At 31.1% G+C, this 19,181-nt stretch overlaps 2 protein-coding genes across 2 annotated transcripts in view; one reads left to right on the plus strand and one right to left on the minus strand.

Annotated features, from left to right (window-relative positions):
• LOC127452865 (aryl hydrocarbon receptor nuclear translocator 2-like) overlaps positions 1–19,181 on the minus strand; it is a 1,027,890-nt gene that overhangs the window by 519,063 nt on the left and 489,646 nt on the right. The gene's annotated exons all lie outside the window — the stretch shown is intronic.
• LOC127449932 (barrier-to-autointegration factor-like) lies at positions 134–1,550 on the plus strand. Its single transcript, XM_051713564.1, has 2 exons — positions 134–146; positions 978–1,550. The coding sequence occupies exons 1-2, from the start codon at positions 134–136 to the stop codon at positions 1,271–1,273; spliced, it is 309 nt and encodes a 102-aa protein (XP_051569524.1). The 3' UTR covers positions 1,274–1,550.

Genomic DNA, 19,181 nt, shown 5'->3' on the forward strand with positions numbered 1-19,181 from the left:
ACCCTTGTAATTACCAGTTTGTAACCTAAAAAAAAAGTCCTCGTAAACCACTTAAACCAGCCCAAACACACACACACACACACACCTACCCTCCTCTCATGAATTATAGGCTCATCTGTTACCATAGCTAACCATGTTACTGTTTAGTAAGTTATCGACTGCGTTGTATTGATTATTAATAGATATTACTGCATCAATAAACTTTGTTATAATTTGTTATATATATTATCTCTAATAATGCATGCAAATTTGTTGTAATAATGCATTATGACCTGTCATGCACTGAATAGCTGCCTATGAGCGAAAATAATGAAAAGTCATGTTTCTTGAAAGAGTAGTGAATCATGATGTGATATAACCTCAAACAGCTGTCTAATATTACAAAGTTGCATATGGGCCTTTGAGAGCTGTTTCAAGACGTTCACACAGTTCTTTCTAATACTCCGATTTTTTCATTATAATGACTGTATACCTCTTATAATTTATGGAAACATGTTTTAATGATGGATTTTGACCTCTCATGCACGGCATAGCACTCTTCATGTGAAAATACTGAGAAGTCGTGTTTATTGAAAAAGTAGTTAATCTTGATGATATATGACTCCAAACAGCTGTCTAATCTTAAAAAGTTGTAATTTGGCCTTTGAGAGTTGTTTCAAGATGTTTGCACATTTCTTCATTATAATGACTGTTTATTTCTTATAAAGCATGCAAATTTATTGTAATGATGCATTTTGACCTCTCATGCACTGAATAGCTGCCTATGAGTGAAAATAATGAAAAGTCATGTTTCATTGAAAAAGTAGTGAATCCTGATGAGAAATGACTCCAAAGATTAGTCTAATCTTAAAAATTTGCATTTGGATTTTGGGCGCACAGTGAGTCTGTGAGCATTGCGGGACCTGTGGACAAGAATTGAAACCTCTCAATGATAGAGTGAAGCCTTTGAAAATAGTCGACTTGGATCACATTCACAGGACCCTCAATAACACAGATCAACAATGTCCTCGGCATCACAAAACACAATGACTTCGTGGCAGAGCCCATGGGGGAGAAGTCTGTGATGGCACTAGCAGGAATTGGTGAAGTTCTAGGAAAGAGATTGGAAGAGAAGGGCTTTGACAAGGCATATGTTGTTCTAGGACAGTTCCTGGTACTGAAGAAAGATGAGGAGCTGTTTCGGGCTTGGTTAAAGGATACATGTGGAGCAAATACCAGACAGCAAGGCGACTGTTATAGCTGCCTGCGAGAGTGGTGCGACTCTTTCCTGTAGTGTTTTTTTTTTTTTGCTGTTGTATCTTCAGAATTTTTCTCCCCTTGTATGTCGAATACATTTACCTCACTTTATCAAATTGACTGTTTGGACATTGTTTGGATGTACCAATACTAACATTTTAGCCCAGAATTGAACATTGTTATATCACTTTAGATGTGGACACTTATAAGATTACCGCTCCTTTTGTGTGATGTTCAAAGCGTCATTCAATGTTGCGCACTGGATGTTTAGTGTGGAGGGGATTGGTTTTGTTTTTGACACAAGATTAATTTTAATTGTTCGGTATTTGAGCATCAACAAAACAAAATCCCTTTGCCATGTGCGATTCAGTTCAAAGGCTGCACATATTTGTATGCACCAGTAGTGCAAACACACTGATAACATTTTCCTGGTAGCCTGCCTTCTCTTTATTGTAATGATGTTTAAAGGTTTTAATTGAAAATGGCCAAATTGTATCAATGCTAAAAATCTTTTAAAGTTTTAAGTTTGTCACTGTTTTTTAACATCTATTACCTTAAGGATAACATGCATAATGGTATCATATGGTTTTATGTCCCCAACCCCCAAACTGTCTTTCACTAAATTAAAATGCCTTAATGAAATTATGGATTTGTTTTAAATGCATGTGTACCTCAAAATGAGTAGACCTGTGATTAAGAGTGTAGCCTTTTCACTGACACTGTAGATGATGACATTTGCTGCTCTCAGATGTTTTAAGTTGCTTCATGGATAGTCTGTGAAAAACACGACATATGTTTTGTATGTCTTTAAAATGTATGGAGCAATTTTTGAACCTTTGTGTTTTGCATTTTAATTCTTTTGAAATAAAATATAGATGTAAAAATAATAATAATAATAATAATAATTTGCATTTGGGCCTTTGAGAGCTGTTTCAAGATTTTTACACAGTTCTTTCTTAATACTCAGATTTCTTCTTTACAAATTACTGTATCTCTAATAATGCATGTACATTTGTTGTAATGATGCATTTTGACCTGTCATGCACTGAAAACCTGCCTATGAGTGAAAATAATGAAAAGTCATGTTTCTTGAAATAGTAGTGAATCATGATGTGAAATGACCTCAAACAGCTGTCTAATATTATAAGAGCTGTATGAAGACGTTGGCATATTTCTTAAAATTCAGATTTCTTCATTATAATGACTGTATATCTCTTATAATGCTTGCAAATGTGTTGTATTTATTCATTTTGACCTGTTATGCACTGACTAGCTGCCTATGATCGAAAATAATGAAAAGTCATGTTTCATTGAAAAAGTAATGAATCCTGATCAGAAATGACTCCAAAGATTAGTCTAATCTTAAAAATTTGCATTTGGGCCTTTGATAGCTGTTTCAAGATGTTTACACAGTTCTTTTTTAATACTCAGATTTATTCTTTATAAATGACTGGATCTCTAATAATTTATGCAAATTTATTGTAATGATGCATTATGACCTGTCATGCACTGAATAGCTGCCTATGAGTGAAAATAATGAAATGTAATGTTTCTTGAAATAGTAGTGATTCATGATGAGAAATGACCTCAAACAGCTGTCTAATATTATAAATTTGCATATTTGCTTTTGAGAGCTGTTTCAATATGTTTACAAAGTTCTTTTTAAATACTCAAATTTCTTCTTTACAAATTACTGTATCTCTAATAATGCATGCAAAATTGTTGTAATGATGCACTATGACCTGTCATGCACTGAATAGCTGCCTATGAGAGAAAAAAATGAAATATGTTTTTTTTTAAATAGTAGTGAGTCATGATGTGATATAACCTCATACAGCTGTCTAATATTACAAAGATGCATATGGGCCTTTGAGAGCTGTTTCAACACTTTCGCACAGTTCTTTCTAATACTCCGATTTTTTAATTATAATGACTGTATACCTCTTATTATTTATGGAAACATGATGTAATGATGCATTTTGACCTCTCATGCACTGAATGTTGCATTGAAAAAGTAATGAATCCTGAAGAGAAATGACTCCAATGATTAGTCTAAAATTTAAAATTTGCATTTGGGCGTTTGAGTGCTGTTACAAGACGATGGCACATTTCTTAAAATTCAGATTTCTTCAATATAATGACTGTATATCTTTTATAATGCTTGCAAATTTGTTGTATTGATTCATATTGACCTGTTATGCACTGCATAGGTGCCTATGAATCATCATACTGAAATACATATTTAACGAAATAGTAGTGAATCATGATGTGATATAACCTCATGCAGCTGTCTAATATTACAAAGTTGCATATGTGCCTTTGAGAGCTGTTTCAAGACTTTCGCACAGTTCTTTCTAATACTCCGATTTTTTAATAATAATTACTTTATTTCTTTTATTATTAATGGAAAAATATTGTAATGATGCCTTTTGACCTCTCATGCACTGAATGTTTCATTGAAAAAGTAATGAATCCTGAAGTGAAATGACTCTAAAGATTAATCAAAAATATCAAATTTGCATTTGGGCCATTAAATGCTGTACAAGACGATGGCACATTTCTTAAAATTCAGATTTTATCAATATAATGACTGTATATGTCTTATAATGCTTGCAAATTTGTTTTATTGATTCATTTTGACCTGTTATACACTGCATAGGTGCCTATGAGTGATCATACTGAAAAGTCATGTTTATCGAAGTAATAGTGAATCATGATGTGATATAACGTCATGCAGCTGTCTAATATTACAAAGTTGAGAGCTGTTTCAAGACTTTCGCACAGTTCTTTCTAATACTCCGATTTTTTAATAATAATGACTTTATTTCTCTTATTATTAATGGAAAAATGATTGTAATGATGCATTTTGACCTCTCATGCACTGAATGTTGCATTGAAAAAGTAATGAATCCTGAAGAGAAATGACTCCAATGATTAGTCTAAAATTTAAAATTTGCATTTGGGCGTTTCAGTGCTGTTACAAGACGATGGCACATTTCTTAAAATTCAGATTTCTTCAATATAATGACTGTATATATCTTATAATGCTTGCAAATTTGTTGTATTGATTCATATTGACCTGTTATGCACTGCATAGGTGCCTATGAGTGATCATACTGAAAAGTACATGTTTATCGAAGTAGTAGTGAATCATGATGTGATATAACCTCATGCAGCTGTCTAATATTACAAAGTTGCATATGTGCCTTTGAGAGCTGTTTCAAGACTTTCGCACAGTTCTTTCTAATACTCGGATTTTTTAATAATAATTACTTTATTTCTCTTATTATTAATGGAAAAATATTGTAATGATGCCTTTTGACCTCTCATGCACTGAATGTTTCATTGAAAAAGTAATGAATCCTAAAGAGAAATGACTCCAAAGATTAGTCTATAATTAGCATTTGGGCAATTAAGTCCTGTACAAGACGATGGCACATTTCTTAAAATTCAGATATCTTCAATATAATGACTGTATATATCTTATAATGCTTGCAAATTTGTTTTATTGATTCATTTTGACCTGTTATGCACTGAATAGGTGCCTATGAGTGATCATACTGAAAAGTCATGTTTATCGAAGTAGTAGTGAATCATGATGTGATATAACCTCATGCAGCTGTCTAATATTACAAAGTTGAGAGCTATTTCAAGACATTCTCACAGTTCTTTCTAATACTCCGATTTTTTAATTATAATGACTTTATTTCTCTAATTATTAGTGGAAAAATATTGTAGTGATGCCTTTTGACCTCTCATGCACTGAATGTTTCATTGAAAAAGTAATGAATCCTAAAGACAAATGACTCCAAAGATTAATCAAAAATTTCAAATTTGCATTTGGGCAATCAAGTGCTGTACAAGACGATGGCACATTTCTTCAAATTCAGATTTTATCAATATAATGACTGTATATCTCTTATAATGCTTGCAAATTTGTTGTATTTATTCATTTTGACCTGTTAGGCACTGCATAGGTTCCTATGAGCGATCATACTGAAAAGTCATGTTTATCGAAATAGTAGTGAATCATGATGTGATATAACCTCATGCAGCTGTCTAATATTACAACGTTACATATGGGCCTTTGAGAGCTGTTTCAAGACTTTCACACAGTTCTTTCTAATTACTCCGATTTTTTAATAATAATGACTTTATTTCTCTTATTATTAATGGAAAAATATTGCAATGATGCATTTTGACCTCTCATGCAATGAATGTTTCATTAAAAAAGTATTGAATCATTAAGACATATGACTCCAAAGATTAGTCTAAAATTTAAAATTTGCATTTGGGCGTTTGAGTGATGTTACAGAACGTTGAAACATTTCTTAAAATTTAGATTTCTTCAATATAACGACTGTATATCTCTTATAATGCTTGCAAATTTGTTGTATTGATTCATTTTGACCTGTTATGCACTGCATAGGTGCCTATGAGTGATCTTACTGAAAAGTCATGTTTATCGAAGTAGTAGTGAATCATGATGTGAAATAACGTCATGCAGCTGTCTAATATTACAAAGTTGCATATGGGCCTTTGAGAGCTGTTTCAAGATTTTCGCACAGTTCTTTCAAATACTCCGATTTTTTAATATTAATGACTTGATTTCTCTTATTATTAATGGAAAAATATTGCAATGATGCATTTTGACATCTCATGCAAAGAGTGTTTCATTAAAAAAGTAATGAATCCTGAAGTGAAATGACTCTAAAGATTAATCAAAAATATCAAATTTGCATCTGGGCCATTAATTGCTGTACAAGACGATGGCACATTTCTTAAAATTCAGATTTTTTCAATATAATGACTGTATATATCTTATAATGCTTGCAAATTTGTTGTATTTATTCATTTTGACCTATTATGCACTGCATAGGTGCCTATGAGTGATCATACTGAAAAGTCATGTTTATCGAAGTAGTAGTGAATCATGATGTGAAATAACGTCATGCAGCTGTCTAATATTACAAAGTTGCATGTGGGCCTTTGAGAGCTGTTTCAAGATTTTCGCACAGTTCTTTCAAATACTCCGATTTTTTAATATTAATGACTTTCTCTTATTATTAATGGAAAAATATTGCAATGATGCATTTTGACCTCTCATGCAAAGAGTGCTTCATTTAAAAAGTAATGAATCATTAAGAGAAATGACTCCAAAGATTAGTCTAAAATTTGCATTTGGGCGTTTGAGTGCTTTTAAAAGACGTTGGCACATTTCTTAAAATTCAGATTTCTTCAATATAATGACTGTATATATCTTATAATGCTTGCAAATGACTCTAAAGATTAATCAAAAATATCAAATTTGCATTTGGGCCATTAATTGCTGTACAAGACGATGGCACATTTCTTAAAATTCAGATTTTTTCAATATAATGACTGTATATATCTTATAATGCTTGCAAATTTGTTGTATTTATTCATTTTGACCTATTATGCACTGCATAGGTGTGATCATATGAGTGATCATACTGAAAAGTCATGTTTATCGAAGTAGTAGTGAATCATGATGTGATATAACCTCATGCAGCTGTCTAATATTACAAAGTTGCATATGGGCCTTTGAGAGCTGTTTCAAGATTTTCGCACAGTTCTTTCAAATACTCCGATTTTTTAATATTAATGACTTTCTCTTATTATTAATGGAAAAATATTGCAATGATGCATTTTGACCTCTCATGCAAAGAGTGCTTCATTTAAAAAGTAATGAATCATTAAGAGAAATGACTCCAAAGATTAGTCTAAAATTTGCATTTGGGCGTTTGAGTGCTTTTAAAAGACGTTGGCACATTTCTTAAAATTCAGATTTCTTCAATATAATGACTGTATATATCTTATAATGCTTGCAAATGACTCTAAAGATTAATCAAAAATATCAAATTTGCATTTGGGCCATTAATTGCTGTACAAGACGATGGCACATTTCTTAAAATTCAGATTTTTTCAATATAATGACTGTATATATCTTATAATGCTTGCAAATTTGTTGTATTGATTCATTTTGACCTATTATGCACTGCATAGGTGCCTATGAGTGATCATACTGAAAAGTCATGTTTATCGAAATAGTAGTGAATCATGATGTGATATAACCTCATGCAGCTGTCTAATTTTACAAAGTTGAGAGCTGATTCAAGACTTTCACACAGTTCTTTCTATTACTCCGATTTTTTAATAATAATGACTTTATTTCTCTTATTATTAATGGAAAAATATTGCAATGATGCATTTTGACCTCTCATGCAATGAATGTTTCATTAAAAAAGTATTGAATCATTAAGACAAATGACTCCAAAGATTAGTCTAAAATTTAAAATTTGCATTTGGGCGTTTGAGTGATGTTACAGAACGTTGAAACATTTCTTAAAATTTAGTTTTCTTCAATATAACGACTGTATATCTCTTATAATGCTTGCACATTTATTTTATTGATTCATTTTGACCTGTTAGGCACTGCATAGGTTCCTATGAGTGATCATACTGAAAAGTCATGTTTATCGAAGTAGTAGTGAATCATGATGTGATATAACCTCATGCAGCTGTCTAATATTACAAAGTTGCATATGGGCCTTTGAGAGCTGTTTCAAGATTTTCGCACAGTTCTTTCAAATACTCCGATTTTTTAATATTAATGACTTTCTCTTATTATTAATGGAAAAATATTGCAATGATGCATTTTGACCTCTCATGCAAAGAGTGCTTCATTAAAAATGTAATGAATCATTAAGAGAAATGACTCCAAAGATTAGTCTAAAATTTGCATTTGGGCGTTTGAGTGCTGTTAAAAGACGTTGGCACATTTCTTAAAATTCAGATTTCTTCAATATAATGACTGTATATATCTTATAATGCTTGCAAATTTGTTGTATTGATTCATTTTGACCTATTATGCACTGCATAGGTTGCCTATGAGTGATCATACTGAAAAGTCATGTTTATCGAAATAGTAGTAAATCATGATGTGACATAACCTCATGCAGCTGTCTAATATTACTAACGTTGCATATGGGCCTTTGAGAGCTGTTTCAAGACTTTCGCACTGTTCTTTCTAATAATCCGATTTTTTAATTTTAATGACTTTATTTCTCTTATCATTTAGTGGAAAAATATTGTAATGATGCCTTTTGACCTCTCATGCACTGAATGGTTCATTGAACAAGTAATGAATCCTGAAGACAAATGAGTACAAAGATTAATCAAAAATATCAAATTTGCATTTGGGCCATTAAGTGCTGTTACAGAGACGATGGCACATTTCTTAAAATTCAGATTTCTTCAATATAATGACTGCATATCTCTTATAATGAGCGCAAATTTGTTGTATTGATTCATTTTGACCTATTATGCACTGCATAGGTGCCTATGAGTGATCATACTGAAATGTCATGTTTATCGAAATAGTAGTGAATCATGATGTGATATAACCTCATGCAGCTGTCTAATTTTACAAAGCTGAGAGCTGATTCAAGACTTTCACACAGTTCTTTCTATTACTCCGATTTTTTAATAATAATGACTTTATTTCTCTTATTATTAATGGAAAAATATTGCAATGATGCATTTTGACCTCTCATGCAATGAATGTTTCATTAAAAAAGTATTGAATCATTAAGACAAATGACTCCAAAGATTAGTCTAAAATTTAAAATTTGCATTTGGGCGTTTGAGTGATATTACAGAACGTTGAAACATTTCTTTAAATTTAGTTTTCTTCAATATAACGACTGTATATCTCTTATAATGCTTGCACATTTATTTTATTGATTCATTTTGACCTGTTAGGCACTGCATAGGTTCCTATGAGTGATCATACTGAAAAGTCATGTTTATCGAAGTAGTAGTGAATCATGATGTGATATAACCTCATGCAGCTGTCTAATATTACAAAGTTGCATATGGGCCTTTGAGAGCTGTTTCAAGATTTTCGCACAGTTCTTTCAAATACTCCGATTTTTTAATATTATTGACTTTCTCTTATTATTAATGGAAAAATATTGCAATGATGCATTTTGACCTCTCATGCAAAGAGTGCTTCATTAAAAAAGTAATGAATCATTAAGAGAAATGACTCCAAAGATTAGTCTAAAATTTGCATTTGGGCGTTTGAGTGCTGTTAAAAGACGTTGGCACATTTCTTAAAATTCAGATTTCTTCAATATAATGACTGTATATATCTTATAATGCTTGCAAATTTGTTGTATTGATTCATTTTGACCTATTATGCACTGCATAGTTGCCTATGAGTGATCATACTGAAAAGTCATGTTTATCGAAATAGTAGTAAATCATGATGTGACATAACCTCATGCAGCTGTCTAATATTACTAAGTTGCATATGGGCCTTTGAGAGCTGTTTCAAGACTTTCGCACTGTTCTTTCTAATAATCCGATTTTTTAATTTTAATGACTTTATTTCTCTTATCATTAGTGGAAAAATATTGTAATGATGCCTTTTGACCTCTCATGCACTGAATGTTTCATTGAACAAGTAATGAATCCTGAAGACAAATGAGTACAAAGATTAATAAAAAATATCAAATTTGCATTTGGGCCATTAAGTGCTGTACAAGACGATGGCACATTTCTTAAAATTCAGATTTCTTCAATATAATGACTGCATATCTCTTATAATGAGCGCAAATTTGTTGTATTGATTCATTTTGACCTGTTAGGCACTGCATAGGTGCCTAAGAGTGATCATACTGAAAAGTCATGTTTAGCGAAATAGTAGTGAATCATGATATGATACAACCTCATGCAGCTTTCTAATATTACTAAGTTGAGAGCTGTTTCAAGACTTTCGCACAGTTCTTTCTAATACTCCGATTTTTTAATAATAATGACTTTATTTCTTTTATTATTTAATGGAAAAATATTGCAATGATGCTTTTTGTCCTCTCATGCACTGAATGGTTCATTAAAAAAGTAATGAATCCTGAAGAGAAATGACTCCAAAGATTAGTCTAAAATTTAAAATGTGCATTTGGGCGTTTGAGTGCTATTACAGAACGTTGGCACATTTCTTAAAATTTAGATTTCTTCAATATAACGACTGTATATCTCTTATAATGCTTGCAAATTTGTTGTATTGATTCATTTTGACCTGTTATGCACTGCATAGGTGCCTATGAGTGATCATACTGAAAAGTCATGTTTATAGAAGTAGCAGTGAATCATGATGTGAAATAACGTCATGCAGACTGTCTAATATTACAAAGTTGCATATGGGCCTTTGAGAGCTGTTTCAAGATTTTCAGCACAGTTCTTTCTAATACTCCGATTTTTTAATATTAATGACTTTATTTCTCTTATTATTAATGGAAAAATATTGCAATGATGCATTTTGACCTCTCATGCAAAGAGTGTTTCATTAAAAAAGTAATGAATCCTGAAGTGAAATGACTCTAAAGATTAATCAAAAATATCAAATTTGCATTTGGGCCATTAATTGCTGTACAAGACGATGGCACATTTCTTAAAATTCAGATTTTTTCAATATAATGACTGTATATATCTTATAATGCTTGCAAATTTGTTGTATTTATTAATTTTGACCTATTATGCACTGCATAGGTGCCTAAGAGTGATCATACTGAAAAGTCATGTTTATCGAAATAGTAGTGAATCATGATGTGATATAACCTCATGCAGCTGTCTAATTTTACAAAGTTGAGAGCTGATTCAAGACTTTCACACAGTTCTTTCTATTACTCCGATTTTTTAATAATAATGACTTTAATTCTCTTATTATTAATGGAAAAATATTGCAATGATGCATTTTGACCTCTCATGCAATGAATGATTCATTAAAAAAGTATTGAATCATTAAGACAAATGACTCAAAGATTAGTCTAAAATTTAAAATTTGCATTTGGGCGTTTGAGTGATATTACAGAACGTTGAAACATTTCTTTAAATTTAGTTTTCTTCAATATAACGACTGTATATCTCTTATAATGCTTGCACATTTATTTTATTGATTCATTTTGACCTGTTAGGCACTGCATAGGTTCCTATGAGTGATCATACTGAAAAATCATGTTTATCGAAGTAGTAGTGAATCATGATGTGATATAACCTCATGCAGCTGTCTAATATTACAAAGTTGCATATGGGCCTTTGAGAGCTGTTTCAAGATTTTCGCACAGTTCTTTCAAATACTCCGATTTTTTAATATTATTGACTTTCTCTTATTATTAATGGAAAAATATTGCATTTTGACCTCTCATGCAAAGAGTGCTTCATTAAAAAAGTAATGAATCATTAAGAGAAATGACTCCAAAGATTAGTCTAAAATTTGCATTTGGGCGTTTGAGTGCTGTTAAAAGACGTTGGCACATTTCTTAAAATTCAGATTTCTTCAATATAATGACTGTATATATCTTATAATGCTTGCAAATTTGTTGTATTGATTCATTTTGACCTATTATGCACTGCATAGTTGCCTATGAGTGATCATACTGAAAAGTCATGTTTATCGAAATAGTAGTAAATCATGATGTGACATAACCTCATGCAGCTGTCTAATATTACTAAGTTGCATATGGGCCTTTGAGAGCTGTTTCAAGACTTTCGCACTGTTCTTTCTAATAATCCGATTTTTTAATTTTAATGACTTTATTTCTCTTATCATTAGTGGAAAAATATTGTAATGATGCCTTTTGACCTCTCATGCACTGAATGTTTCATTGAACAAGTAATGAATCCTGAAGACAAATGAGTACAAAGATTAATCAAAAATATCAAATTTGCATTTGGGCCATTAAGTGCTGTACAAGACGATGGCACATTTCTTAAAATTCAGATTTCTTCAATATAATGACTGCATATCTCTTATAATGAGCGCAAATTTGTTGTATTGATTCATTTTGACCTATTATGCACTGCATAGGTGCCTATGAGTGATCATACTGAAATGTCATGTTTATCGAAATAGTAGTGAATCATGATGTGATATAACCTCATGCAGCTGTCTAATTTTACAAAGCTGAGAGCTGATTCAAGACTTTCACACAGTTCTTTCTATTACTCCGATTTTTTAATAATAATGACTTTATTTCTCTTATTATTAATGGAAAAATATTGCAATGATGCATTTTGACCTCTCATGCAATGAATGTTTCATTAAAAAAGTATTGAATCATTAAGACAAATGACTCCAAAGATTAGTCTAAAATTTAAAATTTGCATTTGGGCGTTTGAGTGATATTACAGAACGTTGAAACATTTCTTTAAATTTAGTTTTCTTCAATATAACGACTGTATATCTCTTATAATGCTTGCACATTTATTTTATTGATTCATTTTGACCTGTTAGGCACTGCATAGGTTCCTATGAGTGATCATACTGAAAAATCATGTTTATCGAAGTAGTAGTGAATCATGATGTGATATAACCTCATGCAGCTGTCTAATATTACAAAGTTGCATATGGGCCTTTGAGAGCTGTTTCAAGATTTTCGCACAGTTCTTTCAAATACTCCGATTTTTTAATATTATTGACTTTCTCTTATTATTAATGGAAAAATATTGCATTTTGACCTCTCATGCAAAGAGTGCTTCATTAAAAAAGTAATGAATCATTAAGAGAAATGACTCCAAAGATTAGTCTAAAATTTGCATTTGGGCGTTTGAGTGCTGTTAAAAGACGTTGGCACATTTCTTAAAATTCAGATTTCTTCAATATAATGACTGTATATATCTTATAATGCTTGCAAATTTGTTGTATTGATTCATTTTGACCTATTATGCACTGCATAGTTGCCTATGAGTGATCATACTGAAAAGTCATGTTTATCGAAATAGTAGTAAATCATGATGTGACATAACCTCATGCAGCTGTCTAATATTACTAAGTTGCATATGGGCCTTTGAGAGCTGTTTCAAGACTTTCGCACTGTTCTTTCTAATAATCCGATTTTTTAATTTTAATGACTTTATTTCTCTTATCATTAGTGGAAAAATATTGTAATGATGCCTTTTGACCTCTCATGCACTGAATGTTTCATTGAACAAGTAATGAATCCTGAAGACAAATGAGTACAAAGATTAATAAAAAATATCAAATTTGCATTTGGGCCATTAAGTGCTGTACAAGACGATGGCACATTTCTTAAAATTCAGATTTCTTCAATATAATGACTGCATATCTCTTATAATGAGCGCAAATTTGTTGTATTGATTCATTTTGACCTGTTAGGCACTGCATAGGTGCCTAAGAGTGATCATACTGAAAAGTCATGTTTAGCGAAATAGTAGTGAATCATGATATGATACAACCTCATGCAGCTTTCTAATATTACTAAGTTGAGAGCTGTTTCAAGACTTTCGCACAGTTCTTTCTAATACTCCGATTTTTTAATAATAATGACTTTATTTCTTTTATTATTTAATGGAAAAATATTGCAATGATGCTTTTTGTCCTCTCATGCACTGAATGGTTCATTAAAAAAGTAATGAATCCTGAAGAGAAATGACTCCAAAGATTAGTCTAAAATTTAAAATGTGCATTTGGGCGTTTGAGTGCTATTACAGAACGTTGGCACATTTCTTAAAATTTAGATTTCTTCAATATAACGACTGTATATCTCTTATAATGCTTGCAAATTTGTTGTATTGATTCATTTTGACCTGTTATGCACTGCATAGGTGCCTATGAGTGATCATACTGAAAAGTCATGTTTATAGAAGTAGCAGTGAATCATGATGTGAAATAACGTCATGCAACTGTCTAATATTACAAAGTTGCATATGGGCCTTTGAGAGCTGTTTCAAGATTTTAGCACAGTTCTTTCTAATACTCCGATTTTTTAATATTAATGACTTTATTTCTCTTATTATTAATGGAAAAATATTGCAATGATGCATTTTGACCTCTCATGCAATGAATGTTTCATTAAAAAAGTATTGAATCATTAAGACAAATGACTCCAAAGATTAGTCTAAAATTTAAAATTTGCATTTGGGCGTTTGAGTGAAGTTACAGAACGTTGAAACATTTCTTAAAATTTAGTTTTCTTCAATATAACGACTGTATATCTCTTATAAAGCATGCATATTTATTTTATTGATTCATTTTGACCTGTTAGGCACTGCATAGGTTCCTATGAGTGATCATACTGAAAAGTCATGTTTACTGAAGTAGTAGTGAATCATGATGTGATATAACCTCATGCAGATGTCTAATATTACAAAGTTGCATATGGGCCTTTGAGAGCTGTTTCAAGATTTTCGCACAGTTCTTTCAAATACTCCGATTTTTTAATATTAATGACTTTCTCTTATTATTAATGGAAAAATATTGCAATGATGCATTTTGACCTCTCATGCAAAGAGTGTTTCATTAAAAAAGTAATGAATCCTGAAGTGAAATGACTCTAAAGATTAATCAAAAATATCAAATTTGCATTTGGGCCATTAATTGCTGTACAAGACGATGGCACATTTCTTAAAATTCAGATTTTTTCAATATAATGACTGTATATATCTTATAATGCTTGCAAATTTGTTGTATTTATTCATTTTGACCTATTATGCACTGCATAGGTGCCTAAGAGTGATCATACTGAAAAGTCATGTTTATCGAAATAGTAGTGAATCATGATGTGATATAACCTCATGCAGCTGTCTAATTTTACAAAGTTGAGAGCTGATTCAAGACTTTCACACAGTTCTTTCTATTACTCCGATTTTTTAATAATAATGACTTTATTTCTCTTATTATTAATAGAAAAATATTGCAATGATGCATTTTGACCTCTCATGCAATGAATGTTTCATTAAAAAAGTATTGAATCATTAAGACAAATGACTCCAAAGATTAGTCTAAAATTTAAAATTTGCATTTGGGCGTTTGAGTGATGTTACAGAACGTTGAAACATTTCTTAAAATTTAGTTTTCTTCAATATAACGACTGTATATCTCTTATAAAGCTTGCACATTTATTTTATTGATTCATTTTGACCTGTTAGGCACTGCATAGGTTCCTATGAGTGATCATACTGAAAAGTCATGTTTATCGAAGTAGTAGTGAATCATGATGTGATATAACCTCATGCAGATGTCTAATATTACAAAGTTGCATATGGGCCTTTGAGAGCTGTTTCAAGATTTTCGCACAATTCTTTCAAATACTCCGATTTTTTAATATTAATGACTTTCTCTTATTATTAATGGAAAAATATTGCAATGATGCATTTTGACCTCTCATGCAAAGAGTGCTTCATTAAAAAAGTAATGAATCATTAAGAGAAATGACTCCAAAGATTAGTCTAAAATTTGCATTTGGGCGTTTGAGTGCTGTTAAAAGACGTTGGCACATTTCTTAAAATTCAGATTTCTTCAATATAATGACTGTATATATCTTATAATGCTTGCAAATTTGTTGTATTGATTCATTTTGACCTATTATGCACTGCATAGTTGCCTATGAGTGATCATACTGAAAAGTCATATTTATCGAAATAGTAGTAAATCATGATGTGACATAACCTCATGCAGCTGTCTAATATTACTAAGTTGCATATGGGCCTTTGAGAGCTGTTTCAAGACTTTCGCACTGTTCTTTCTAATAATCCGATTTTTTAATTTTAATGACTTTATTTCTCTTATCATTAGTGGAAAAATATTGTAATGATGCCTTTTGACCTCTCATGCACTGAATGTTTCATTGAACAAGTAATGAATCCTGAAGACAAATGAGTACAAAGATTAATAAAAAATATCAAATTTGCATTTGGGCCATTAAGTGCTGTACAAGACGATGGCACATTTCTTAAAATTCAGATTTCTTCAATATAATGACTGCATATCTCTTATAATGAGCGCAAATTTGTTGTATTGATTCATTTTGACCTGTTAGGCACTGCATAGGTGCCTAAGAGTGATCATACTGAAAAGTCATGTTTAGCGAAATAGTAGTGAATCATGATATGATACAACCTCATGCAGCTTTCTAATATTACTAAGTTGAGAGCTGTTTCAAGACTTTCGCACAGTTCTTTCTAATACTCCGATTTTTTAATAATAATGACTTTATTTCTTTTATTATTTAATGGAAAAATATTGCAATGATGCATTTTGTCCTCTCATGCACTGAATGGTTCATTAAAAAAGTAATGAATCCTGAAGAGAAATGACTCCAAAGATTAGTCTAAAATTTAAAATGTGCATTTGGGCGTTTGAGTGCTATTACAGAACGTTGGCACATTTCTTAAAATTTAGATTTCTTCAATATAACGACTGTAAATATATTATAATGCTTGCAAATTTGTTGTATTGATTCATTTTGACCTATTATGCACTGCATAGGTGCCTATGAGTGATCATACTGAAATGTCATGTTTATCGAAATAGTAGTGAATCATGATGTGATATAACCTCATGCAGCTGTCTAATTTTACAAAGCTGAGAGCTGATTCAAGCCTTTCACACAGTTCTTTCTATTACTCAGATTTTTTAATAATAATGACTTTATTTCTCTTATTATTAATGGAAAAATATTGCAATGATGCATTTTGACCTCTCATGCAATGAATGTTTCATTAAAAAAGTATTGAATCATTAAGACAAATGACTCCAAAGATTAGTCTAAAATTTAAAATTTGCATTTGGGCGTTTGAGTGAAGTTACAGAACGTTGAAACATTTCTTAAAATTTAGTTTTCTTCAATATAACGACTGTATATCTCTTATAAAGCTTGCATATTTATTTTATTGATTCATTTTGACCTGTTAGGCACTGCATAGGTTCCTATGAGTGATCATACTGAAAAGTCATGTTTATTGAAGTAGTAGTGAATCATGATGTGATATAACCTCATGCAGATGTCTAATATTACAAAGTTGCATATGGGCCTTTGAGAGCTGTTTCAAGATTTTCGCACAGTTCTTTCAAATACTCCGATTTTTTAATATTAATGACTTTCTCTTATTATTAATGGAAAAATATTGCAATGATGTATTTTGAACTCTCATGCAAAGAGTGCTTCATTAAAAAAGTAATGAATCATTAAGAGAAATGACTCCAAAGATTAGTCTAAAATTTGCATTTGGGCGTTTGAGTGCTGTTAGAAGACGTTGGCACATTTCTTAAAATTCAGATTTCTTCAATATAATGACTGTATATATCTTATAATGCTTGCAAATTTGTTGTATTGATTCATTTTGACCTATTATGCACTGCAGAGTTGCCTATGAGTGATCATACTGAAAAGTCATATTTATCGAAATAGTAGTAAATCATGATGTGACATAACCTCATGCAGCTGTCTAATATTACTAAGTTGCATATGGGCCTTTGAGAGCTGTTTCAAGACTTTCGCACTGTTCTTTCTAATAATCCGATTTTTTAATTTTAATGACTTTATTTCTCTTATCATTAGTGGAAAAATATTGTAATGATGCCTTTTGACCTCTCATGCACTGAATGTTTCATTGAACAAGTAATGAATCCTGAAGACAAATGAGTACAAAGATTAATAAAAAATATCAAATTTGCATTTGGGCCATTAAGTGCTGTACAAGACGATGGCACATTTCTTAAAATTCAGATTTCTTCAATATAATGACTGCATATCTCTTATAATGAGCGCAAATTTGTTGTATTGATTCATTTTGACCTGTTAGGCACTGCATAGGTGCCTAAGAGTGATCATACTGAAAAGTCATGTTTATCGAAATAGTAGTGAATCATGATGTGATATAACCTCATGCAGCTGTCTAATTTTACAAAGTTGAGAGCTGATTCAAGACTTTCACACAGTTCTTTCTATTACTCCGATTTTTTAATAATAATGACTTTATTTCTCTTATTATTAATAGAAAAATATTGCAATGATGCATTTTGACCTCTCATGCAATGAATGTTTCATTAAAAAAGTATTGAATCATTAAGACAAATGACTCCAAAGATTAGTCTAAAATTTAAAATTTGCATTTGGGCGTTTGAGTGATGTTACAGAACGTTGAAACATTTCTTAAAATTTAGTTTTCTTCAATATAACGACTGTATATCTCTTATAAAGCTTGCACATTTATTTTATTGATTCATTTTGACCTGTTAGGCACTGCATAGGTTCCTATGAGTGATCATACTGAAAAGTCATGTTTATCGAAGTAGTAGTGAATCATGATGTGATATAACCTCATGCAGATGTCTAATATTACAAAGTTGCATATGGGCCTTTGAGAGCTGTTTCAAGATTTTCGCACAGTTCTTTCAAATACTCCGATTTTTTAATATTAATGACTTTCTCTTATTATTAATGGAAAAATATTGCAATGATGCATTTTGACCTCTCATGCAATGAGTGCTTCATTAAAAAAGTAATGAATCATTAAGAGAAATGACTCCAAAGATTAGTCTAAAATTTGCATTTGGGCGTTTGAGTGCTGTTAAAAGACGTTGGCACATTTCTTAAAATTCAGATTTCTTCAATATAATGACTGTATATATCTTATAATGCTTGCAAATTTGTTGTATTGATTCATTTTGACCTATTATGCACTGCATAGGTGCCTATGAGTGATCATACTGAAATGTCATGTTTATCGAAATAGTAGTGAATAATGATGTGATATAACCTCATGCAGCTGTCTAATTTTACAAAGCTGAGAGCTGATTCAAGCCTTTCACACAGTTCTTTCTATTACTCAGATTTTTTAATAATAATGACTTTATTTCTCTTATTATTAATGGAAAAATATTGCAATGATGCATTTTGACCTCTCATGCAATGAATGTTTCATTAAAAAAGTATTGAATCATTAAGACAAATGACTCCAAAGATTAGTCTAAAATTTAAAATTTGCATTTGGGCGTTTGAGTGAAGTTACAGAACGTTGAAACATTTCTTAAAATTTAGTTTTCTTCAATATAACGACTGTATATCTCTTATAAAGCTTGCATATTTATTTTATTGATTCATTTTGACCTGTTAGGC

Source organism: Myxocyprinus asiaticus, chromosome 2 (assembly GCF_019703515.2).
Source record: "Myxocyprinus asiaticus isolate MX2 ecotype Aquarium Trade chromosome 2, UBuf_Myxa_2, whole genome shotgun sequence".
Taxonomy (NCBI): Eukaryota; Metazoa; Chordata; class Actinopteri; order Cypriniformes; family Catostomidae; genus Myxocyprinus; species Myxocyprinus asiaticus.